At 34.6% G+C, this 27,474-nt stretch overlaps 1 protein-coding gene across 6 annotated transcripts in view; it reads right to left on the minus strand.

The window, feature by feature from the left end:
• LOC117415166 (B-cell linker protein-like) overlaps positions 1–27,474 on the minus strand; it is a 76,844-nt gene that overhangs the window by 1,485 nt on the left and 47,885 nt on the right. For 2 of the 6 annotated variants that reach the window (XM_059026515.1, XM_059026517.1), the window contains 19 exons: positions 23,556–23,612; positions 19,494–19,543; positions 18,419–18,462; positions 17,409–17,556; positions 16,797–16,951; positions 16,219–16,315; positions 13,107–13,193; positions 11,838–11,863; positions 11,170–11,195; positions 7,915–7,957; positions 6,328–6,373; positions 4,830–4,905; positions 4,709–4,736; positions 4,559–4,601; positions 3,235–3,298; positions 3,104–3,144; positions 2,086–2,147; positions 1,807–1,890; positions 1,327–1,482 (listed from right to left, as the gene is read on the minus strand). In XM_059026515.1, coding sequence (XP_058882498.1) covers positions 1,327–1,482; positions 1,807–1,890; positions 2,086–2,147; positions 3,104–3,144; positions 3,235–3,298; positions 4,559–4,601; positions 4,709–4,736; positions 4,830–4,905; positions 6,328–6,373; positions 7,915–7,957; positions 11,170–11,195; positions 11,838–11,863; positions 13,107–13,193; positions 16,219–16,315; positions 16,797–16,951; positions 17,409–17,556; positions 18,419–18,462; positions 19,494–19,543; positions 23,556–23,612 — 1,333 coding nt within the window. Of the gene's footprint in view, positions 1–1,326; positions 1,483–1,806; positions 1,891–2,085; positions 2,148–3,103; positions 3,145–3,234; positions 3,299–4,558; positions 4,602–4,708; positions 4,737–4,829; positions 4,906–6,327; positions 6,374–7,914; positions 7,958–11,169; positions 11,196–11,837; positions 11,864–13,106; positions 13,194–16,218; positions 16,316–16,796; positions 16,952–17,408; positions 17,557–18,418; positions 18,463–19,493; positions 19,544–23,555; positions 23,613–24,127; positions 24,442–27,474 lie in introns of those variants that run through there. The other 4 variants (XM_059026516.1, XM_059026518.1, XM_059026519.1 and 1 more) reach the window with 3 other exon arrangements.

Below are 27,474 nucleotides of genomic sequence, written 5' to 3' on the forward strand. Positions count from 1 at the left end.
ATATATATATATATATATATATATATATATATAAAGCCTTATTTGTTTTTAATGATGGCTGCAAAAATAAACACAATAACCCAGTACATTTCCCTTAATAAATAATAATGTTATTACAATAATTAACAAGGGCATTTAAATATGAAAAGATCAACATGAATTGTGAGTCTCAATTTTGATGTGGTGTGCCCTTGGACTTTCACTCTATTTTAATACATGTAATCCTATAGTCAGAATATGCTGAGACTTGCACTGCCTATTATTTGTCATTGGGGTTCTAGAAATTATTAGAAATGTCTCCTAAGATGAATTTGGATACAAGAGGCTATTAATCTTTTAAGAGTTGATACAACTGAAAAAAAGGAAGTACAGCCATGAACATAACCCCCAGATTAGTAAAACCTGTAAGATTTCTGTGCGTTTAATTGAAAAAAGTGTTTTTGAAGTTATATAGAACACCTTGACTATTAATTCAGCTTTACAAAAATGGTGCAAAATTAGCACAGTGGTAAATCCTTTGTAAATATGCTCCAATATCTGTGACTTTAATAAACACAGTGAATCTGAGTCAGTCAATAAACACCCCACATACTACCTTAATGTAATTAATCTTTTTTTTTTTATTCCAGACTTCATTGTCCCTTTAATTTGGACAAAGCCAATTTACACAGCTACCATGTTAGACCCACTTCATCTGCACAACACACTGCAATAAGACCTTACATGAGCCTCACACTTCTTGTAGAACTATATAGGATCAGGTAGGTTCCTAATTTTGTGTTGCACACGTATAACTGTTGGATCCTTTTGCTTTCCAGCTACTGGTTTTGCCCAGCTCTGATGGCAATGTGTTTTTGCGCAAAGCCATTTTGAGGGTCTTGAAAAGGTCTCTTGTACCTACCATGTTGTGAGTGGAAGTTTAGAGGATTGCTTCTGTGAGTCAGAACTTTGAATGGAGTTGTATCCTGAATATAAAATCTAATTCTGTCACATCATGCAAAAAAAGTTGAAAGAACTGAAGATTCCAGTTTAGTAGCTAAACTACATGGATTGCTACACTATGCATGTTCTTTTCCTGTTAATCACTATGCTGGAGCTTCTGCTGACCCTCTGGTGATTTATTTTTGTAATATGTTGGCACCTTGAAATTAAAAGTTTCTTGGAGTAATTTTGTGTTTTTGTAGAGATGAATGCAATTAGTAATTGTATTTGGTCTTGTCTGTAAGGGTGCGACTGGAATTCAGTATACTGTATTGGTGTTAGGATAAATTGCTTTCACCAGAGTCAAAAACTGTCTACTGTATGTACTGTTAAATAACAGCTCACCTCTTCTCCAGTCTTCTCTTTACCCAGAGCATACTGCCGTGACGATTCAATATAGCGCACAGGGATATTGTAGACCTTTTTCTTGTAGAACACAACTAAAGTAAATGGTTGTTTTGCATCCTGACCAGAGCTTTTTCTTATGAGAAACGATCCATCCTATTTGAAAATAAATAAATAAATAAATAAATAAAATGCAAATATTGAGATGTACTTTAACTGTCCCCCGGCAACACACAAGTGAATGTAAGAATGTCAGTGGTGTAAGTGTGGTAGTTCTTCTATCCACAGGGGTCAGAGTGCTGCAGAGGGATAGGATAACTGTCACATGTATCAGATGTACTTGGATGTTTGACATGAATTTGAGATCTGTAATGAAGCCACAGGCTGCCTCTATAGAGATTGATGCAAAGTGAACCTAAACAAAAACATACCGAGTTTCTCTTTGAATTCAATGAATTACTTTCTTCAATAAAAGCATACCTTGTTTGTTCTGACCAAGGCCTCTTCTGCAGTCTTTCGGTCACTGGAACTGGCATACCAAACTTTATTATAAACGCCAGCCTCCTTGGAAAGGCAAAGACAAAGAGTATTCATCTTCTCTAGGTTTTTGCTCAGCACATATCAGTGTAGCTTACAATCTGTGATATATTTAGAGAAACCTTAAATAATATGACAAGGTTGTTCATTATTTAGGCAAACAAAACATATAACAAATAAATGTAAAATGCATATCCCCTGCCAAAGACACAGTCTGCATACCTGTTCTGCAGTACTTTGGCCACTCCGTGGTAGGGACCCTCTATTTGTGACTGCAGGAACTTCTATAACACAACAGACAGAAATGAATTATAGTAAGGAAAGAGAAAGCCTTAATCTTAACAAATTAATTAGTTCATTTAATCTGAGTGTTTCCTTTGATATTCATCCAAAACAAAACCTTGAATGAGCTGTTACTAAACCAGACAACACCTGGTGCTTTACATGGATATACAATCTAATCCCTATAATAATAATAAACTGTGTAGAAGAACCTGCAGCTTGTGACATATTCCAATGTAAATTTCAATGGGACTGGTATTTGGTTAAAACAATAGTCCTGTGTATGTAATTCTAACAATGTTCTAAAACTTTGTTCATATATAAAATATATATATATATATATATATATATATATATATATATATATATATATATATATATATTACGTAAATGCATGAAGCACTTTTTGAAGTACTGGTAAACAAAATGAATGTAAAATATTATTTTATGTTGTCATTACAAACTTAACTACATATGTAACTATAGTTTTTTTTTTTTTTTTTAGAAAATAACTGTAACTTTAAGACCTACGTACTGTAGTAGACGTTTTTTTTGCACCAATTAAAAATCATGTTGTTTACAAACCTCTAAGGGGCAGAAAATAGGTTATGTATGCGGCTGGGGTCGTCCTTTTGTGTATATCATTCTTAGTAAAATAAATACAATAAAAAATAAAGGTAATTGTCTAGCATATACGGCAAAATTCTCAATGCTGTTTACTCCAAATGGTCATAAGCCTTTTTTTTTTTTTCAGAATACAAGTTAAAATTGTTTATTTGTTTTAAAATTGTATTGGGGTTTTTCCTTTCAGAAAAAATGCCGATTTAGAGTAAATAGCTATGAAAATCTCTAGCGCACTGTGTTATATATAAAAATCAACTGCCGTTGCTTGTTAGTTAAACCCTTCTAGTTGACAGTGAATACAGATTGCTATGATAATGACATGACTTTTACTTACTGGGTGGAGTTGTACCTGGGTTTTGCCCTGGAAGTGGAGGCCTGTAAAATGTGATGTATGCAGTTTAGGATTAATAAGCACTGAAGTGTGCATTTGAATGATGAATGGGAGTAAATATTAAAATGCATTACTTTATTCTTGCAGCGAATTCTAAAGCTACACTCAGGGGGTTGTGTTTCATAGCTGCAGGCCTATCTGTTGGGGGAGATAAAAAAACATTTTAAACCAATAAAAAAATAGATGTTTCTACTTGGTGGCAACAAAGAGCAGCCTATAAAACAATAAGACAACTCTTAAAAGACAAGGATCCATAAGATGGAAATGCAGCCTACATGTGACATGCAAAAGTGTACTAAGGAAGTTGTTTCACCTTTTATACATCTAGCATAGGAGTAGTTGCAGAAATGAACTTTTTACTGCCATGTGCACTGCATCCTATGTATGCTATGATCATTTTAAGAACATTAAGAAAGGTTACAAACAAGTGGATGCCATTCGGCCCATCTTGCTCGTTTGGTTGTTAGTAGCATATTGATCCCAGAATCTCATCAAGCAGCTTCTTGAAGGATCCCATGGTGTCAGCTTCAACAACATTACTGGGGAGTTGGTTCCAGACTCCCACAATTCTGTGTAAAAATAGTGCCTCCTATTTTCTGTTTTGAATGCCCCTTTATCTAATCTCCATTTGTGACCCCTGGTCCTTGTTTCTTTTTTCAGGTCGAAAAAGTCCCCTGGGTCGACATTGTCAATTCCTTTTAGAATTTTGAATGCTTGAATCAGATCACAGCATAGTCTTCTTTGTTCAAGACTGAATAGATTAAATTATTTTAGCCTGTCTGCATATGACATGCCTTTTAAACCAGGAATAATTCTGGTCGCTCTTCTTTGCACTCTTTCTAGAACAGCAATATCCTTTTTGTGGCAAGATGACCTGAACTGAACACAATATTCTAGATAAGGTCTCACTTATGCATTGTAAAGTTTTAACATTATTTCCCTTGATTTAAATTCAAAACTTTTTACTATATATCCGAGCATTTTGTTGGCCTTTTTATAGCTTCCCACATTGTCTAGATGAAGACATTTCTGAGTCAACATAAACTCCTAGATCTTTTTCATAGATTCCTTCTTCAATTCCAGTGTCTCCCATATGGTATTTATAATGGACATTTTTTATTGTCTGCGTTCAGTACCTTACACATTTTTATATTAAATGTCATTTATCCTACTTTGCATCCATGAAATTATTAATGTCAGTACCATCGTTGAACAACTTCAGTCCTCTGTATGTTGCTAAGCATTATGAGATGTGATAGATATTAAGAGATGATATTGTTTAGACAGAGATAGGGACATCAGGTACCTGTCCAATGAAGCACTGTAATTCTGCTGTCTATTTGTGTCAACTGTAACCTAAAGAGCACCCCTTATGATGACATTAAAAACAATCTTTACCTTCACCTGTAGGCAAACTGTCTTTTGATGGTAAGTTAGGTTTCTGTAATGAGAAAACATAATGTAAACATATGACACATATCTACTCCATATGATATATTTAATCTTGCAGAGGAGCTGGATTCAACAGGGTTTTCCATATATACTTACTGGCTTCAATGGGGGGTTATTTTGTTTCCTAAAAAAAAAAAAAAGGTATACAGTTACAGTAGATTGCTACAGTAAAAAGATCAGCCTATGTATCTTTTTGAATGGTTTGAGGTTAGCTTACCCCTCTCTGGGTCGTGGTATTGGAGTTTTCAGTATGGTGACTGCACTGGCATCCTCTGAATTATTATTGCTTATACCTGTATAACAAAGTATTCTAATTAGTTCTGTTGTCTTTTGATACCCTTTTGTAGATAATGCAATTCACACTTTTGAATAATAGATGTATATTTTGGTTACATACAAATTTCATGATGTTGATCTCAAAATTCATGACCTTATGGACATGTACATTTATATCTCTTTTACAGAAAAGCTTAAAAAATATCAGTGTGATGCCATTATATCAATGAAGAAATCATAGCAGAAGCATTAGCAGATAACATAAATGGCAACACTAACTATTTCACCATAATCCATTGGCTTCTTGGAATAAGCAATACAAAATTGGTAAAAAAAAAAAAAAAATGTCTCTGAGCTAAGAAAACCTCCAGTGAAATGTAAGAATACAGTTAGAAATGAAGACTATAAATCTATGTTTAATAGATTAAACGTTTAAACCTTTTGTGTAAAAGGTCACCTACAGTGTTTTTACTATCATACACTTTCAGTGAAAAAGCAGATTTAATTTCGTCTTGATAGTCTTCATTTTTACTTTACTTTTGTGTTTATTTCAATAAGGGTTGATTTTCACATACCCGTATTAAATTCCAGATGGTAAACAATGCATAAGAAAATACTATAACTTATGAACACTTTAAAATCAATGCAACATCCCATAAACAGTAACTTTGGGGTTATTTGTTTAGTAGAATATTGCATCAGTTTGAATTCTGTCTTATTTTATCATTTAACCAGCTCTATTATATTTACAGTTGAATCTAACTACAGGTACGATCAAAGAACCTATTTCAGCAGAGATCGCTTTATTTTGAATGTTTTATTGTGGTACTCAGGACTATCAGTAAAGAATAAGAACTAATTTGGAGACTTGTGTATCTTAATTTGAAATAAAATAAAAACAAAATGTTTATAGTTATTTATTTATTTACCTCAAGCACTGCAGATAATAAAACTACCTTAAGTAAAAACTGTAGCTATGGCGCTACAGTGTAACAGTTTACAAGGTAGAAAAAAATTAATCTTTTACATGTTAAATATATTTTTCCACTAGATGTCGCTGTTCTCCTCTGACAAAATGAGAGAGAGGCCAAATGTACGGTAAATGCAACATTACAGCTTGTCACTCAGTGTTGCCTTATCTCAGTTCCCCACAAAAGGGATGGATGTTATAGGCTGGGAAACTGGTCCCCTCGAATGTTAAAAAAAACATAACATTTCAATGGTGGCTTTTAAATTTTGGCCAAATTGGTAAGCAACATATCAAAAACCACTATGGTCATGAAATTGTATGGGTACCCACATATTTGCCAACATTTGTCATTTGTTTTGTCCCCATTTATACCATTTTTCCACTGTTTCCTATTCTAGTTTTTTTAGATGATAACTTAAGGTAATCGCCCCCCCGTGCCTTCAGCATATATATGATAAGATACACTTACTGTTATCTGGGTCACATATTTCATATTCATCGTCATCTACAGGTTCCTGAAAAATAATTATATGACAAAACGTTTCTGTCTATTCAGATTGTGCTATCTACTAACAATCAGGCAATTAGGTAATATGTAGCCTGGAGATGGCAAATTATTAACAAGGAATAGAAAAGCTATTTTATTTCTGTTTTTACTGTTAAACTGGTTATCAAAAGGGTACAACCACCCTGTACAGAAACACAGGGTGATGAAGTCAGTTAGACAGGGCTTTACAGACCGGTGACATTTCATTTATCATACTGGTAACTATTATGAAATCCATTGACCTTGAGTGATTTGTGAATTTTAACAAAAATTTCAAAATGTAATTGCAAGGAGGATCTGGTCACTAACTTTTCATGACATAACATAAAAATAATGTGAAAATGTAGCCACGAGTAGTATAATAAGTCAATATAGATTCTGTTTTTTAAAAGTAATAAATAGGTTGAAGTCAGCGTCAAGGCCAGGATCCTTGTATACTTATAGAGGAGAAAGTTAAAGTGAAACACATGTACTATTTACAAGGGGAAGTTTTCATCAAATGCATACAATTGTAAACTGTTACCTGGAAAACATTTCATGTAAAGACTACATCAGAGTAATTAAAAAGGGACCTTGTTTTCTTTGTGAAACAATAAAGCCAAACAGCTATACAGTCAGCACTCGGTTATCCGTTACCCAGATACACGTAGGTCACATTTTGCAACCCTTGTATTAAGAATAAAAGATAAGCTAGGGAAATGTAACAATTAATCATTAAACAGTTTTAGATACTGCGATGTATTTGTTTTAAATCTGTGCTCTTTAGTTGCTTTTGTGCTTTTTCATTTGCAAGTGAACTGTGACATTAGGGCCTTATCGAGCACTATATTCTGCAATTTTGAATACTGACTTTGGATACTATTTTAATTTTGGAAACTGTTGTTGTTGTTTGTTTTAAGTCTTTTGGTTTTGCTAAATTGCATTTCCTTTTACGTTTTACGCAGTTCTGTGCATGAATAACATTTAGATTTCATTTTGCTGTTAGGTCGTTAATGGGAAATTTTACATACAGCTACAATACATACCGGATTTAAAAGTATGTACTGTATTATGGTTAATGTGTTATCTCTTTGGTTTTGGCAAGTGATATTTTCAGACTCATATTGTTCTGAACTAAAATACTACTTCTGTTAAATATATAGTACTGTACCAACAACACCAATACAGTACATCTAAATGGAAGCCTACTTATTTTAAAACACAGTCCTTTCAGAAATGTATTTTTGATATTGTCCATTTTTCAGGGAACACAAAAAAGATACAAGGGTTGGAACGGGCCAAAATGAAATAATCAGATATGCGTCACAAGCGTTTAACCGTCACTGAAGTCAAAATTTTATAGGGTTGGATATGTGAGTGCTGACTGTAATAATGGGTGATAAATCATGAGTGACCCTGTTTTTGAGGTCTTGGGAACAAGGGCTTCTGGGGCCCGGCAAGGCCAGAGTGATCATCCTCAAGCCTCAAGGACTCTAGACGGCATTTAAGCTTCACATCTACAATACGTACTGGATTAGGAGGAGGTACTTTTCTGAACCCAGGTTTAACAAACCTAAAAAAAAAATAATTCAGATGTTACATGCACATAGGCGAGGTTACTTGAGTATTTTATTTAATGATGTTGTAAACCCTTATAAAAGTTTACCATAGTAAAGGCATGGAATAAGTAGCTTAAAATATCATTCAATTACCTTTATTTTCATTTCCCTTACTGTTAATGGTGTTTGCAATCAGTGTGAAGGGTTCCTGAGTCTGTTACTCCAATATGTAGGGTTTTACCTGGGTTTGAGTTGCTAGGATTGAACAGCCTCATTCCATTCAAACCATGTGACCATTTAGTGCTTTCAGACCCTCCTACTCTTTCTGTCTATATATATACAGTATAATATATATATATATATATATAGGGGTCTACCTAAATCGCGATTTCACGGAAATTGTGAAATTGAGGGGTCACCGCAAAATTCACCTCTTTTAGGGGCCAATGCATACCGAACAACTACAGAGAGGAAAAAAAAGAAACCTTGTTTAAATGAACTACTGCACAATGCAAGCAACGCAAACTACGTATCTTCCTTCTGTAGATAGGCCTTTTTTATTCCTTTGCCGTCCTGTGTGCATTGCACTTAAGCAAAAAACAGAAACAAAAAATGTCCACAAATAACATTTACAAGAAAAATTCTCCAAAGCGGTTAACGTTCTTGTTTACTATTCAAATGACAACGAAGTTTTAATCGGCCTATCAGTGCGTCTGTACTGCTTTTCTGTGGCCTGTACTGTGCAGTAGGGGGTTGGACAAAGTCAGTGCTGCATTGTTTTGATTTAGGTTGCTAAAATCTAGTTTTCAACATTGGAGGTAAAATAGTAGAAATGGACGTCAAAGCAAAAAAGCTAAGTATATTTCAGTGATTGATCGTGTCAAGATATTTCCCAAAGAAACTGTACATGCAGATGGAGGTAATTGTTTTGCATATTTTAACGTGTCTTTGGAGAAAATACGATCGATCGCTATTTAGCTTCAGAATCACATATTAAACAAAAGGCAACTACAGAGGCTGCTGAACAGAACGTAAAATAAACAGCTTTCAGAAACCAAACTGGAAAGTCAGCCCAGACAAGAAGTATTCCTGTCGGCAAGTTAAATCAGTAATACAACGATCCAGCACAGCCACCTCGCTTCAACCTGCTGCTTACTTTTTCGCAGTTGGAATTTTAGACCCGAATAGCCACGTCTTCTTTGTTTTGACTCAGTACTAATAAAATAAATTATTGGAGGTGACAAATAACATGACAACGAACGTGCTGCATACATTGACTTTATTAAAGTATGCCAGATGACCTTGGGTAACCGAGTTTTGGGGCTGTTTCTAACTGATTTCCACATCTGTATAACTTGGCAAAGCTTTGCCTTAACTTCCAACCAATTCAGTGGATGCAGAACATGCAGTCTTAATGTATGGGCAAGTCAACAGTTCTGAAATACTGTCCACTTAGGTTTATTTAATGTTTAAATAGGTCAGCAAAATGTCCACAAAATCCTAATTTTATTCCGCAACCTACCCGTGAAAAATATGTAAATTTACCGTGATTTAATTAGACCACTATATATATATATATATATATATATATATATATATATATATATATATATATATATATATATACATATATATATATATATATATACATATATATATATATATACATATATATATATATACACACACACACATACATACATATTATTTATTTATTTATTTATTTATTTATTTCTTAACAGGCGCCCTTATCCAGGGTGACTTACAATTGTTACAAGATATACGGTTGTAGTCAAAAGTTTACATACCCCAATGGAAATTTTATAATTTCTAGAAATTTCTCGAAAACAAATAATGATAGGAAAAATACTTTATAGCAAAAGTTTTGCTTTTGTGGATGAAGAAAAAAAAGTTACAAGAAATAGATGTCTACAATTATTTATTTCAGCATTTTTTTGCAAAACCTCAAACATGCTAATTCAGAAGAATTCATACCGACAAGGAAAATGAAATTAATAGCTAGTTGAGGCACCTTTTAGCAATAATAACCTCTTTTAAACGATTAGGATATTTGTCAATGAGTTTTTGGCATTATTCTTTAGTGATTTTTTTTACCATTCTTAAACACAAAATTGTTCCAGTTCATTCAAATCCCGAGGACTTCTCTTGTGCACAGCCTTCTTCAACTCATACCAAAGATTCTCAATCGGATTTAGATTGGGAGTTTGACTAGGCCATTCCAGAACCTTGATTTTATTCTTCTTTAAACATTCTGAAGTAGGTTTTGATGTGTGCTTTGGATCGTTGTCATGTTGGAACGTCCAGTTGCTCTTTAGTTGAAATTGGGATACCCAAATGCTTGGAAATCTACTTGTATCCTTCTCCAGCTGTATGACAATAAATAATTTGCTACCTAAGGTCTTCAGATAGCTCTTTACTTTTTCCCATATTGATGTATTGGTAATGACAGCAATCACCCTATGCCTAACCGTTTTATACCCTCTAAGAATATTCACCTACAATCCAGCATTTTGTAGACTTTTATAGAATTATGTTCTGCATTATCATATTGAAATTTCTAGCACCTTGTAGACAATACTATCATCACATCAAAGGGTATGAATACTTTTGAATTTCTACAACTTCTGCTACAAAAGATTTTTCCTAAAATTCTTTGTTTTCGAGAAATTTCTGGAAATTTCAAATTGCCATTGGAGCATGTAAACTTTGAGTAGGTGAGTAGGTTGGGCTAACAAGTAAAAATAGCTCAATATGAAAGCAACAGAACCCAGAATCACTCAGAATGATCACAAACACTATATAATAGTTAGGGAAATGTAAAATGCAATTACAATGACATCTGAAATGACTTACTCTTTTAAGATTATTATACAGCCCCCTTCACCTATTAAATATATTAAGTAATATACTGCACTGTAAACACCAGGGATGGTAGGATGCATCTTTCTATGACAACAGAACACAGAAGCATTACACACAATAGGGCTGATTATCAGGAGGCTGTTCGGATAAAGAGGTGTTCATGAAAGTTCAGCTAATCAAGGTTCTACTGTAGTGTACTTTGCACAAAGTATGCCCCACCTTTGAATTATTTAAATGAAAAACTACAGTACACTGCTGCATATTGATTCAATACTTGGTTATGAATTAAAATGTCTACACTGAGGCACAGTATTTAAAAATGTTTCTATCATTCTAGACATACCTGTTGACTGGCGGTGACGGCTTTTCCTTTTAAAAGAAGGAAGGTAATTAATTAAAACAAACAACTTGTTAATAATTCGTATTATCATGTACTGTAATATGAATGTATTTTATCTTAATGTTAGGATCAGTTTTATAAAAAAGTGATGGGTTCACACTGTCAATTGTAATGGAAGTGCTATAATATCTTAATATTGTATTTCTATTCCAGAAATACACAAACTATTTAAAATCTGGGTCATAGCAGGAGAAATCCTCACACAAAATTTTAACTAGGGCGTTAAGCCCCATGATTCAAAGTGACATTTCTCCGGAAGGATACGTGACTAATCCTCTATGATTAAATGTCCCAGATTCTCATTCTCTTCTCATCACAATTTTGCTACAACACATCCATCATTTTTTCAGTCTTAGTTACAGAAGCACCTGCCAGCCAAGTGCCCACAACCAGCCCATGTTGTCTTGTTATCATGACCAGCAACAGGGGACATGCAGCTCTTATATACTACAGAATGCCAAGGACTCTATTGGCATACCAAATTGACTAATCGCTTGACGAAAATACCATTTACAGCAACTTGTACTACAGACAGTAAATGTACATACTGTTATGATTTGTGTTTTTAAGCATTAATCTATAAACAGTTCATGAAATAAGTTCAAACCAACCTCCAAAGCTAGTATATCACACACCTCTGGAAGAGAAGAGATATATGAACAATGAGTTACATTATAAATGACATACAGCTGACTGCATATATACTGAGCATCAAAAGAAACTTATCACTTATATTTGAGCATCAAAAGAAACATATCACTTATATTTGGATAAAATTCACTAGATGTGATTGAAAAATGACAAACTCTGTTTTAGAGCAGGTGCAGTGACTTTTTATTGTGCTGATTTAACAATTGACATCACGATGATGCTGCAAAATGATCTGTCGATCTTGGGCAGGTGTTGTGACTCTTGGTCTCCCAGTTCGTGGCCTGTCATTGACAGAGTGTGTCTGGTTATACTGTCTCGCCAGGTTTGAAATTGCTGGCTGTGAGCACCCAAGACTGCAAGCCACAGTACGCTGCCCTAGTCCAGCCTCCAACATGCCGATTGCATGAAGGTGCTGCTCTCTTGACAGACGTGGCATATTGATTTTTTCTGTGATTTTCTTTATTGCTTTTATTCAAGCTTGCAATTCAACAGCTGAAATAACTCCATATGCAGTGTCCAATCAACTGTCTCACTAATTAGGTTAGGTAAGTTTCTATTGATGCTCGGTATACATACAAATAATGCAACACCAATACAAAGTAATTTTCAGTATACTTAGGGAACATGTGTGTATATGCTAAATTCGATAGGTCTCATGTTCCAACAACAAAAATGTTACAAATTTCCCAGGGTTTTTTGTGGAATTTACTGGGATCTGATTCTATTTTGTTCTCTAAATCATTAGAGATCTAAATATCTGCTTCAGTGATACCATATGTATAATGATTGAAGAACTATATCCCAAGTGACTTTTCATTCATAAGGGCTATGACAATGATAATAAAGAATGATAGATAATTATTTCTGTAATACAGCAGTACACTTCTCAGTTCTACTGATCAGAAAACTAGACTTCTCTGGTTAGATCACCCTTTTTAATGTTATCACAGGAACCCTAAAGTTCTTTCAAATTCCCTGCTGGCCTTATGTGCCTGTAACCCAAAGATCTTGTTTCTATTAAGTATCTTTATATTGTAGTTTTTACAAAAATTGCATCTACAACTGCAAGTTTATCCTTTTACTATAATGAGCCGTCACAGACATACATTCATTCTTAGTATATCAGCATAACAAAATTACTTCTCCTGTAATAATACATGAAAACATCTGTCTGAAGTACTGATTTCCTCTTCAGATGTTATTACTCCACTAATATAAAAAATGTATACCTGGACCTTCAGCCACCTTATCTGTTCTGATGGGAGCCGGAGAATGGTTTCTTGTGGGCTTAACATTCCTGTTAACAACAGGCGGGGCTGTGGGAAAAAAATCTGCGTTAGCTGGTATTGTGTCAGGATTGTATCACTGATCTACGGTGGCCCTGAAGTGCAAAACACAAATACAAATTGAAAAACACAAATACAATTCGAAAAACACAAATATAAAAATCCCACAATGCAATGGAAGTAACGATTGAGGCCGCTCCCCCAGATACCCCAGTACAGATCCAACTCTTCACCTGTTTCTGGAGAAGTGGAAGCTGTTTAGAAAACGCAAGTTGAGTCTTTAGTAACTTAGCTGGCCGTGGTATATTTCTGTCAGTGTTATAATTGGTATCACAACGCTAAGTATTATGTTTACCATAAATTTGTTTTGTATACAGTAATACTAGCAGTTAAAAACTACTATTTGAGTTTGACAACATTTAACTTCATTGCCTGTGAATTTCTAGTTGTTTTCAAAAAGCATAATAAGTATTTTACATTGAAGTTAATGCAATTTCAACGTGCGAAGACCATACACGTGCACTTCTCAGTTGTTGTTTCTATGTCATCAAACTTTGGGTAAATACTATATGCTGTTAGAGGTACAGGACTATAAAGTTCATCTTTGGCGCAGCCATCATTCTGGAAATGTTAAGCAATGCCAATGGTGTATATATTAGGGTAAGCGAGAAATTCACAGGCATCGAAGCCAGAATTTTTTGAGCTACAAAAAAACAAGTCAAACTAAAATAGTAGTTTTTAACAGCTATTACTGTAACTAATTCATGGTAAACATGATAATTACCGTTGCAATACCAATTTTAACACTGACAGAAATATACCACGGCCAACCAACTTATAACACTAGTAGTACACTATTCTTTCTGTTTGAGCCCCGGGTTTAAAAGTAAAAAAGGCCTGGAACAGAGAGATGGTTTAACAGGTGTTGATTTATCAACATAAGATGTAATACTAATAGTCTTGAATACAGAATTATCACAAAATGCAAGAGATCAGGCTTGTACTTGCATAAAGTTCAGTTAATCGCCGCTTTTACAACAGAAAACACAGCCATACCTTTGTCTCGTTGCCATATCTTTATTTTCTCTATATAATACAATAACATAATATTATGGAAAAACCTATTTTGTTTAAAAAGAACAAGAAGTAATTTTAATGCAGTATTTCTACACATAAACTAATGCAATTTAACAACTACGTCAACTATTGAAGCAGGTTATATATTTATAGTCTACTGGTTATTTAAAGTTTGCAACAACAATAACAACACTACTATGACTATGACCACGACTACTACTAATAATAATGAGCTTGTTATGTGAATGTTGGGTAGTTAGTCATTTAATTTACTTGAAAACTAATTAAATGTTTGTTTTGTAAAACAAACAAAAAAGAAAGTGACCTGTGGCAATGTGGCCACGCCCTTGTGCGTAGTGTGTGTTATATGTTGTATGTTACGTGTTGCGTGTAAATGTTGGTCTATAGAGATGGTACACGGGATATAAACGGGTCTGTGTTTCACGTGTATTTAAAAATGTATAATTGTATTTAGGCACGGGATTGCACATCACTTCACGTGCATTTAAAGTAATTAATATGTGAGCACGAGGTTGCACGTAATTAATTCACGTGCTGGGATTCAAGTGAATAATTAATTAGTAATTGAATCCCAGCACAACAGTATATATAGATGCACGTTTGACTCACTCGGGGTTGGGTGTTCGTTGAGTGGAGAACGGGATTGGAGACGGAGGTAATTGTGAATTATAAAAAGAATAGTTAAAGTATCTGCTCACCGTGTTTGTTCGTTTGTCTGTTTACTGTTTAGTCCGTTTTTGTTTATATATTTATTTTGGCGTAAGTGCCGTGTCCTGTTTTGTGTTCTGTCTGTTTAAACCTTTTATTTCGTTTAATAAACGCCGAGTGCCACCATTGCACTCAGCATTACTCATCACCACCGTCTGTCTGTGTGTTTCTTCCGGGTCTGACGTGTCACCACTCAGCCAGCCTTGTGACATGACCATATATAGCATTTACATTAATAAAGAATTTATTGATAAAGAATATTAAACAGCAATATTTCAAGCATTCACGTGCTAGTTCTGTTTTTGCGTATGCTGTACCACCTGTAGCGCCGTTTGTCCCTATGCTTGAGTGCTATAATACAAGCACCTTTTCCCCTGCTGTGCAAGTTTCTTTTGGTAAAAAGTGAGAGGGCATATTTTACTGTTGTGATACCAATTATAACCCTGACAGAAATAAACCACAGCCAACTAAGTAAAGACTCAACTTGCACTTTCTAAACAGCTTCAACTTCTCCAGAAACAAATGGAGTCGGAGACTGTGCTGGGGTATCTGGGGGAGTGGCCTCAATCTTTACTTAAGTTGCGTTGTGGGCTTTTTGTAATTGTGTTTTCTGAATTGTATTTGCGCTTTTTAAATTTGTAATTGTGTTTTTAAATTTGTATTTGTGTTTTTTGATTTGTATTTGTGTTTTGCACTTCAGGGCCACCGTACTGATCCAGAGCCCAGTATATTCCATTGATTCTAACAGTGGCAATTCGGCTGCCATTTAAGTTAAAACACTCTCCGGCATTTTATACAATACAACAGTAAACTTGCATGCCTATTTTTCATAACTTTGGTACACAAAGGGTCCTATTTGTAATCATACCAATTTAGATATGCCGCTGTTTAGATCACTTGTATATAGTTTCTTGTCTGAAACAGTTCAAATAGGCAAATGCATTTGGACAAGCAAAACACAACTTATAAAACCCATCTCTGCCATTGCATATAAAACTGATAAAATCATAGACAATTGCAATCGAACTCACACAAACCATATATATTTTGTAACCATGTATGTATCATAGGTTATGTCTTTATAATGCTTATCATGTCAAAATATGAAACAGGGCTCATATCAATGTAACCTGTGCTACCATTGCTCTTTATTAGTACAGAGTCATTGAATGGTCATTGTTCTACTACAGCATTGCCATTGAAAATCTGATGCACTGTACAACTGAAACAATGCTCCTGTATAACTCACGCTGAGAAGCTGCAGAAGCAGACTGTTCTGTGGGTTCAATGTAATTATCATCTTCATCATCATCATCATCATCATCTTTGGGGCACACATAATCACACTGTAACGAAAAACAGAGATATTGAAATATACAGCATACCTTGTAGAAATCTACATCAGACAAATATAGTATTAGAGTGGGAGGGAAAGACAGAGAGTTGTCATTGTTTTATTAGTTGTCCCTACAGTATATATACCTGCTTCCTTGACCTCTATACAGGACTGCAGTAGAGAAAGGGTTTATTTATATCTAGGTCTGGTTAGTGTTTAAAGATAAATTCAGACTTATTGGCTTAAAATAATAAGAAAAAAAAACGTATCATACGGAAGTTTTTATAATTGTTATTTTGTGAATTTAACATGTCTGTCTAGGCTAAGCATGTCATATTTCAATAGTCTTTCAAGACATACTAGATTGACCCAAAAGTCTTTCTCAAGTCTCTAAATCATGACTTGGAAAAATGGACTGGAATATCTTCTCACTCTGTAGGATACACAGCTGCACAGATATTAGTTGGTAAAAGACACAGTGGGTACATTACATCGTCAGCCTCCTCTTTCCTTGGTTCGGGTTTAGAGTGGTGTTGCTGGGACTGTTTTTTCTGAGGAGGTGGTAGCTTGGGTTTACTGGGTGAATGACCTGGCATGAAGGGAAGGGGCTTTCTTGGAGGCAGCCTCTTGCTTTCGGTTCTGTTGTCTGAAAATAAAAAAGGCTTGTGTCAGATCGACCATCCGCCATGTAGTTTCAAATGAAAAGACCTGTTTGCAATTACTTCTGTGGACACCAGACAATAAAAACTGATATGTTACATCACTATTCCTACAGAACACCAACCAACTTTAAATATATACACACAAAAAATTATGAGATTATGAGTTCCAGTTTATCCTGCAAACAGATACGATCTCGTTCACAGAACACCACACCTAATTTCAATGTACAAAATCAAAAACACAAAACAAACAAAAAAACACGCACATACCTGGTACCTTTTGTAAACTGGGTCATTTAAATATTATAAATCATACATTCTGAAGTAAAACTATAAAACATTAAATAGACATTAAAAAAATATATATCATTGAAACAATCTGCCTCCCAAGTTTCACTCATCTGCAGCGCAAACTGACTCATCCGCCTGTATGTGCATTACCTGCATATTCCCCACTGGAGATAGGCAGGGCCGCAGCAATGTTCCTGTTCTCCTGTTCACACGGAGGGGGCTCATAACTATCATCATTCTCATGTTCCGGAACTTCATATGTTTCAGAATGGTCATCAGGATTTTCATAATCACTGTCCTAAAATGAACATGCCAGGTTAGTGCAGAACTAATCAACAATAATATGAATTACCAAAAAACACCTTCACCGAGTCACAGTGAAAATAAAGTAAAAAAGATAAACAGCAAAACAAGGGACATGAGACAATTGATTTGTATTTATAAGTAGTACAAATTTGCATATATTAATTGTTCATCCTCATCCAATACATAGACAAATCTGCTTGAGCACAACTATCGGTAAGTTAGGACTACCTAAGCTTTGTAAAGCACACTATTAGATTATTTGCAGTAATGGTCTAATGTAATCAACTAGCAATCTTACCTTGGTACCCAATGTTACATAGAACAATTTTAAACAATGAGATTAAAACCGTGAACTGGAAAATAGCTTGAATATGTAATCTATAACCCCCAACTGCTGCAAGATAGAACAGAACAATGGCAATTTAGCTCACATAACAGTTTTAAAGGGTCGTCTTAAGTTTATCCCTACTGCTAAAGTATATCCATGGGGAATGTAGACAATGCTGCCTGATGTCGGATAAATATTGTAAATAGACACCAAATAATTGTATTTTAATGATACTGTCACTATCCTCCTTAACTCTATAGATAGAATATACAAATGGCAGTTGTATTAAGTGTCCCCTTAATGTAAAATGCTACACATTAAGAGGGTTACAATCTGCCACTGTGTAGATCAATTAAATAGGCCTCAACCTTAATTAATCACAATATGGAATATTTGATTCAGCTAAACAGCCAGATCCTGAAACCCCAATTACGTGTGCTAAAGATTATCTTTATCAAGATTCATCAAATTTCCATAAATATGTAACTACAGGTTCAATTCAGGAGCCATGATTACATTTACTTACAAATTCATTGTCAGACCACTCTTGATCTTCTTCATTGTCATCATCTACAAAAAAAAAAGAGAAAAAGAGTTCATTTTAGGTTTCATGTTTTTGCAGGATATCAAACATTAAAATTAAAATGAGATTTTATACTTTGAAGACAACGGCTAACCACTCTTTTAAATCCGACTGCTTTTCAGCTGCTAAAGTTTTAAATTCAGCATCATGTTTCACCTCCAAAGACACACTTGTGCACTAAATCTGCCCAACAGGCATGCACACATTTGTGTCAGTAAGTGAGAAGTACTTTCATTAAGTTTGTTAATTTTAAAAACTTAATATGCCTTCAATTGCCATTTGTCTTCTGTGTCTTATTTTTTACCTTTTATGTTTGAGTGTTTCAAATTATGGTCAACTTATTATATCATAATAATATAAGTATTACAAAAAGGAATTAAAAATAAAACATACTTCATTCTAGAAACTGAAATCTTGTGCTGTTTAATGTTTAAAGAGAAAGAAGTTGTTGACCAATGCTGAAGTTTAATGGCTCTCTGTGGTCTGTTGCTACCGCATACGGTTTCAGTAAACCAGCAAAATGCTGAAGTAGCATTTGTTTTTTAAAGTTATCTGTATTTGGCATTGTCTACCAGTCAAACCCTCAATCTGATCTTTTCACATGGTTCAATATACACTAGGATTGAAGTTATAAACACCAAATCCATTTTGATTGTGAATAGAAGCTAATACACTGTAGGTAACCATGTGTATGTGCATTGCCAGTTACCCATCGGTAGGATTATTTTGTTCTGAGGTGCATTTGTTCTCCGATTTCCCTTTGGTGTGAAGGTGAACAATAGCGAGACCAGTCTATTGAAGCCTAGTGAAAACCTGATCCATTTTAATTCATACAGTAGTGGTATCAGTTGCATAAAACAAATGCTGTAAAGTATAAAAGTGAAAATCCAGATTTACAACCTTAGCTGAAACACTTGTTTTTAAGGTGATATTGCAAATGTATTATTGTAACTTAAGACATTTGCTGGCTATACCACCTCATTTAAATGCAGGAAATGGTGTGCCTTCCATGCCTTACCTGGATTATAGTCCCTTGTGGGTACAGATGGTGGTCCTTTGTTGGTTAGCCTGTGATATTTAATGAAAGAGAGATCATGATGCCAAATGTAACGCATTATGGGTCAGCAGCTATTTGATGCCTTCTTGTGTCGATAAAATAAAGTTGATATACATGTCCTTGAGTTATGTACATTGGGAATAATACAGCAGTAAAGGGGTCTAGATTTTCAACCTGAATAACCCCTACCCTTGGTACATTCTGACATTGCAAGAAGACTAAAACTAAAAACGTTTTGAAAAAAATCTCTTGTAAACTATGAAAATGTTATTTTGTCATGATACTCTCAACATACCAATGTGCTTATATATGTTTCTTATGCTATGGGTTGTCTTACTGTAATGTTACTAGTTCTAAAAAGGTTATGACCATTTAAACAAAATGTTAAAAGTTGAATCTATTAAACAATTTCTTCAGAGATTTTGATATACAAACTTAAAAATACAAAAAATACAAAAAAAATTGAAATACTAAGAATAAATTAATACAAATCAAGTTTAATATTTTTGATGTGTGAATACATAAATATATACCGCTTGGTGGTTTTTTTAAGCATTAAGCCTTCTGGGTTTTAATATTGATTATTGTTGTTCAATATTCCCGATAATATAATGGCTAGATGACTTTAGTTGTAATTGTGGACAAGTCTGCTTTTGGTTGCTGCATTTTAGAATTCTTAAAAAGGGGGTGAAATGTTGTGTCACCATTCAGAATGGAAGTTTGGGTGAAAACACAGCAGATATTAACTCAACCTAAAGTTCTATCAGCAGATCTGTCAATCATATGAACTGAAGAGTGAATCACATTGTAGAAATGATCTTTCAAAGACCTTATGCTAAAACACCAAATCATTGTTTTGCTGGAAACTGGGCCACTTACAAAACACAAGAGAAGCAAAAATATAAAAAATGTTTTATCCAATTCTTACATAGTTAACATTCTTTTCAAACAAGCGCAATTGAATTCCTTCATGCAAAAACGTATTTGGTTATCATATAAGAAAGGATTAAAGAGACTGGACAATGGCAAAGGGATAATCAAGTGCCTGGTGACTCAACTTGGTCCAAGACCAAGCCCCCATCTCATAAGGAAGCCGCTGTCTTGTGGTACATAAGCAACAAAGGCAAGGCTCAGACTGGCTAGTGTCATCCTAGCCAGTAAGGATCAGTGCAGTGTAATGAGGTGAACTACCCCCACCAATGTCCCTCCCCAGCCCTTATACAAAGCTGAAGCAATGCTCCCTGTAGGCCCCCCACATTAGCAGCGTGGATCAAACTGCATGTATTTTTTTTTTAAAAAAAGTACACTTGATATGTTGTTGCATGAAGGGCTGCAATTGTCTTTGTTGCTTAAATATTATTAAGGCTGGCTTATAAAACCAATGCTTAGTTCAGCTGTATTAGGCAATGGTGTTAATGAGGTTTACATTAAAGACAAATAGAATCAACACACACATTACAGGTTAGATTGCATTGTCTAATATGGAATGATTGTTTTAATATGACCACATGCGTAACCAGAGTACAATGCGTACACCAGGCGTGGGCAGTTCCGGTCCTGGGTGGATGCTGTCCCTGCTTATTAGAAGTGCTTATAATTTAGGGTACAGTTGGAACAAAAACCAGGAGGGACACTGGCCCTTCAGGACCGGAATTGCCCACCCCTGGCATACACTGTCTACAAAACTGCTCAAAACCCATCAAGACCATATATGAAACCCCAGTCTTAATATCCCTTAGTATCCCTTCATGTTTTAAACCGCATCATATTATGCAGTATTGGGCCCAGGGGTTGACTGAACCCCGTATTTATTTTTTACTAAATTGTGAATTTGTAGATGATCCCTTAATCAGGCCTGATCCTTGGAATTTGAAGATGCCCCCTTACAGGACACCTTTGTGCTCCCTAGTATCACCTTGACCAAAAATCTCAGCAATATCTCATTACTTATGTTGCACAAATGCAAGACACTTTGGGCAGGATTCTCAAAAGGTTGTAAATGATAACTCCAGTGTTAATCAAGAAATTGGTATGTAGTACTGATGTTGGCATTTTCAAGTGGTCGTTATGCCTATTTCGTTATTAAATAATCGTCCTAATGTGATTTCCGAAATGATGTTGATTTCCGAAATAATGTTAATATTTTAACGGATTTTAAGTGCTTCTTGCAGCTATTTCTTTTGTTTGCGTGGAAATTTGCACTTGGAAAAGGAGGGTTTTAATTAACAAAACAGTATATAACTCATTTTGAAACAGACATTTAACAGACCGCGGCTGGCGATACAGAGAGATAGAGTGTACAGGACCAGAGTTAATTTCTTACAATATGTGTAGTTATTTTAGCCTTTTCTATATTAATTATTCACTTGTTTTAACCATTTGTAACCTTACGGAACATTTGTTGTATTGCTAAAATGATATATCGTTATTTGCACGGTGTAATGCTACTACCAAGAAATTATCAATGCAACTGTAGCCTATTTGAATTCTGCATACGTACATTATATGACAGCTGACACCTACTGTAGATTTTATTTGAATTATACAACTGAAATCTTGGTATAGAAAATGTCATATTAGATATTACAATAAAGTTTCCTTAAGGGATTGTGGATTTACAATGCATCCTTGGCTTTTACACCTGTGTCTTATCCACACAAGAGTGAAGAACAGGCGTACAAGGACACATAGATCCACTAGGTATGTGATCAAGATCATTGACATGGAATTTGCCTAAACGTATTTAATGTTGTCAGACTCCCCCCACTGTACACTTTCACCTTCACATGCTTGTATGCATATAAAATGTTCTTATAATACTGTAAGTGTTTGGTGGTTACTTCTAATCATGTTGAGTTTATTTATCATGGAGGCGAGCAAAGAGTACCAGAGAAGATGCATGATTAGAGGAATTCAGCGAACAATTAATTATAATCAAATTGTGCATTGGGTAGGGAGTTCTATTGTAATTTTAAAAGCTTAATAAATATATAATGGAGTGTTACGTACGTATTTATTTATAGCCTACAATCGTACATGCTAAAATACATCAAGTAGATGTCAACATAAGAAAATAAATTCCAACCAATATACATAGATAGCTTACGGTATTTTTTTTTTCTTTTTAACCAAGATAAAGATTGCAACATGCCCATTAAAAGTTTTTACCCACACGCCAGTTAATAATAAATCAACATTTTATATGTGAAGTGTTCTAAATAAATGTACATTCTGCATGACAAAATGCACAATTTTAAATGAAGTTATACACAACATAGATATTCCCATTATTTTGTATTTCCATTTGGCTGCTGCTCGCTGGTGGGAGAGCCATGTCGCTGTACGCTACTAGTTTCCATAAGAGAGAATTATGCTTCCATTGCTTTTTCTTCATCTCCTTAACATGCATTTTGATTAACAAGTTCCCCTCATCTAGTCATTGAGACAGGAAGTGATGTAGGGTACCTGCGACAATTAAGCTTTTTAACGAGAAATGCGTTCATTAACGACCTCATCGACTCAATTTCAAAGCGTTAATGGATTGATTTAATTAACACGTTTAGTTTGACTTGCTACTAAAGCACTTGTTACTATACCGCAAGTGTGATACAATAACACTGGTTTGAAAATCCTGCCCTTTTACTCTTATAAACACAAACAATTTATTTTAATTCTAAATTATGTACCATGCTTAAAAACTAAAGATTAAATTATTAATAATGATAAACTCTTGTCATTTGCCAATACTTGTTCTTAATTGAAGAACTTAAGTTTAAGATATTATGTAATCACCACAAAGTTAGGCAATATTCACCATTCTATTTTAATGCTTCATTAAAGTCATAATTCTTGCACTCTAAGCAATCATTCCACAGTCTATGGGATTTATTAGGGCAGAGGTTAGAAAGCAGAACAAAAACATGCTAGTCAAGAAGCAATGCAGAGTGAGTAAAATTACACAGCAATGCCATTCCAAATGGATTGCTGCTCAGCTAATGACACTGCTGCTGAAGACATCCATACCGGCCCCATGTGCTTATTCCTGTTTTGCGCATATTAGCCACTTTCTCATTTTGAAACCTGTGTAATTAATAGAGGGGAAAATGACTGGGTTATTTTTATGTGAACAGAAAAGCAACACAAAAAACCCCAAAAAACAAACAATAAATTTTTCTTTCTATAAATCACAATGAAAGCAAAGTATCATTCTTATGAACTGAAGAGTGAATCACAGTTATCTCTTCCAAAAAGTTAACTCATTGAAAAATGTATTTAACAATTATAGCGCATTACAGAGTAACTTGGTATAGGTCTGAAATATCACAGTTATTATAACTAATGTATTTTTTTTGTTCTTAATAATCATCACTAGGGGTGTGCCAAGTAATTACCTTTAAGAAATTTGTTAGGTATCAATTAAATGGAATAAAAGGTCTTTTACTCAACATGAAACAATGCGGTCCCTCGGTTTCCCTTGTTTACACAATTATTGAGTGTCAATCAATACCAATCTGACAGTACTATTTAATATAGAACCTGTTGTGATCAAGCCAACTAAAACTCATCTAGATTTTATATGTGATTATCTGTCTTACCTTTCTTTTATCCTTTTGATATTCATTTCCTTAGAAATGTGAGATCTCAGCAGTGAATTATGGGACTGAAGCCCTGGGCAAGGTGTAATCTCTGACTAAACTCAACAAAGAAGTACATATCCCAGTTTCCCCAGCGGCAGCTTGTGTCGGGTTTAAAGAAAGGTCATGTGACGAATCAGCTGCATTTTCTAGTTTTGCAGCATATTTTCATTGTCAGTCTACACCCTTAGTACAGCAGTACAGATGCCAGCGCCCCAAATGAGAGGAAAATTCGCTTCCAAACTGTTTTTAAAACACTCGATGCGGAAGTGAATTGCCAATTATTGATAATTGCAAAGGTGAGGGAAGGGCAACTCTTCTTGTTTTGAAATCAACACATTAATAAACAGATGTGTTTTTATTTATTTAATACCTGACTACTTAAAGGCAATTACTCGGAAAATACGAGTATCAACACACCCATTATAATGACTTTGTTTCAGGTATCACACCTGGGGACTTTTTAAAACTGTGAAGATTAAAGCACACCCACAGGGGGGCAGTGTGTTGCAAGGTTACAGATCAATGGATATAGTCTTGTACTGTCTGTACTTGGAGAGAAGACATGTTTGAGAGCCCTTAAGAAGCCACAGCAGTGTTTGAAACTTTAGAGTTCTGAGACAGAAGCAGATAATGACATACAAAGTGATTCCAAAGCAACAAGAATACATTAGTTCATATACCTGTGATATTTCAGACCTGTGTCAATTTGTTCTTTAAGTGTACTACCCTGGTATTTTTTTTTCTACCCATCAGTATGTATAGGCTTAATAATATATCCTGACTAATTGTTTTTGAGGAACTGAAAACTCAAATTCAACCGCAAGATATTGTAATTTAAATTACTTGTGGGATTAGAAAATATTTTCCAGGACTGTTTTCTTAATGGGATACTTTTACAATTTCGATTTTACTACATCTCATTTCTTACCTGTTTGATATCCTAGGTTGTGTTTCTTCTGCTTCGATCACTATTTACCATGCGCTTGGTGATTTATTCCAGCTACTGTAAATCTGCTTATGATAAGATGTCTAAAAGCTGAATTTCCGGGTGAAGGTTTTTAAAAATGACCACTAACTGTGAATTTATACAGGTTTTTTTTCATTTATACACGGGGCAAAAATGACAGTTGCACATCCTAAGTTATCACTTATAAAAACACTATTCTGTATTTAGGCGTCTTTTCAGAAGCAACCCCTGTGATTGAAAAAGGACATTAGTTAGTAAGCCTGGTAAATAACGATCTAAGCAGAAACATTATAGGATAGTTAACATGCAAGAAATTAGATATTCCCAGAAATGTAGAATGGTCTAAAGCAGCGGTTCCCAGACTGTGGTACGTGTTTGAGACGTGTTTAGGGGGTGTGCAGGACAAATTGTGTTATTATAGTCATTTATATTGTATGTATTATATTGTGTATGTGTATAAATGTGTATCATGAAAGCACATGTTAAAAATAACATTAAAATATAAACCTGTATGCTAGGGGTATGCAGACGGCTGATAGGTCTGGAAGGGGTACGTGACAAGCAAAAGTTTGGGAACCGCTGGTCTAAAGAATCCCTTTAACTTACTTTTTTCTAAATACAAACAAACCATAGAACAGAAAGAAGAATTGAAAAAGTCGACTGAATGAAATGCACATGACCATTCCTTTTTCATGCTCTTGCACAGTATTTCAGTGTTCTTTCTTTCTGTACACGTCACATTGTGTACTGAAAACATTTATAATGTGTATAAAAAACTGCCTTTAGGGAGGGCAGGTACTCTAACCTGGTAAGCCTGATATTTTACAGGAAGCTGAATATTTTAATTTCGTACATTGTACAAGGAAGGCATCTGTGTGAGAGGGAGTCAGAAGGTGTTACCTCCATTATTAAACACCATCATCAGATTAGGTAATAATACTTTTGGCAACATATAAATCAAAGAAGTTGCGATCTAGCTTCAGATTGCACACCTATGGGTTGGTTTAACAGCTAGGGCACAGTTTTATGCCCTGCATTATTTCCCTGTTCTATTGAATTGGACTTCCACACATAAAGGAACACTCCATGAACATATCCATGTGTTAAAAGTGTCAAAAACGTATATAAGCCCGTAATGCAGGGTTGGTGATTTTTAAAAATGTTTTTATTTAAATCGATTTTTAATTTCTTTTTTTCAAATTATGCTGCAAACAGTGGTTTGTGAATACCTACATAGCAAACCAAATTAATAAAAATCTTAAATGAATACATAAATAAAGCAAATCATTTATCATTGTGACATGCTTTAAGTGTGAACTATAATATGTTCTGCCTTCAAAAAGGCTTTCTGAAGTTTCATCACAGCCATTATTATGACATCATTTACATCATTATTGCATCATGCCTTGTCATGCTGACTACATTTTACTGTGCATCAGAATGAAAATCCCCTTTCACACTTAACTATGTATTGCATCAGCAGTCTTGTCTTTTACAGTCAGAATGATACACCCTTTATCAGTCTTTCAGTGTCACGTTTTCACACGCACACACATACACACAAGTATGTACAGTTGCAGACATAAATATTGACACCCTGTATATGAAACCAGGTTATTCACTAATTAATTAAGTGTAATAAATACTGGTTGTTAAACTATACTTATTAGTCAATGTAATATCTCAGTGGTGGCTGGTGTGGTTGGGCTGACAGCAGTTAAAGGGGATTTCCAAATATTCTCCCCTTTCAACACATTTTACTGTCAGATATCAGGTACCGATTAAAAACTTGTGATTACAAGATGAGAGTCCCTGCTTTTGCATGTATCTTCAATCTATGTGTTGTTTTCTGTACCAATCATTGATAATGGGAAAAGCTTCTTCCAATAATCTCAAATATTTAACTTCTCCTAGCGTTTTAAGTACGGTAATTGCTGGCCAGGGCTGCAGTTAGTTTGCTGTATATGAAACAAGCTATGTGATTAATTTAATCTCCATTATTATGTAATGCAGTATGTATGTTTCTATGCAAAATATTTAAAAAAGTAATAAACTCTGAGGTATACAGTATTTAATTAAATCATAAAGTTATGTCAATTTTATAACACAAAAATAAGTTGGAGGCTAGTGCAGAATTTTAAGTATAACTATGGTACATTATCAGAGGGAGGCTGTTACTTGCGGATAAAATGAGTCTAAACTAAACTAAGCCTGGTACAGATTTTTATAAGCCCTTTTTACAAACATCTCTTCAGACAGATGCAACCAATTTCAGTCATAATAATGCTAATAGTAATACAAATATAATGATAAAAGACCAATTGAAAGCATTTTCTTA

The sequence above is a fragment of the Acipenser ruthenus genome, chromosome 7, assembly GCF_902713425.1.
Source record: "Acipenser ruthenus chromosome 7, fAciRut3.2 maternal haplotype, whole genome shotgun sequence".
Lineage (NCBI taxonomy): Eukaryota > Metazoa > Chordata > Actinopteri > Acipenseriformes > Acipenseridae > Acipenser > Acipenser ruthenus.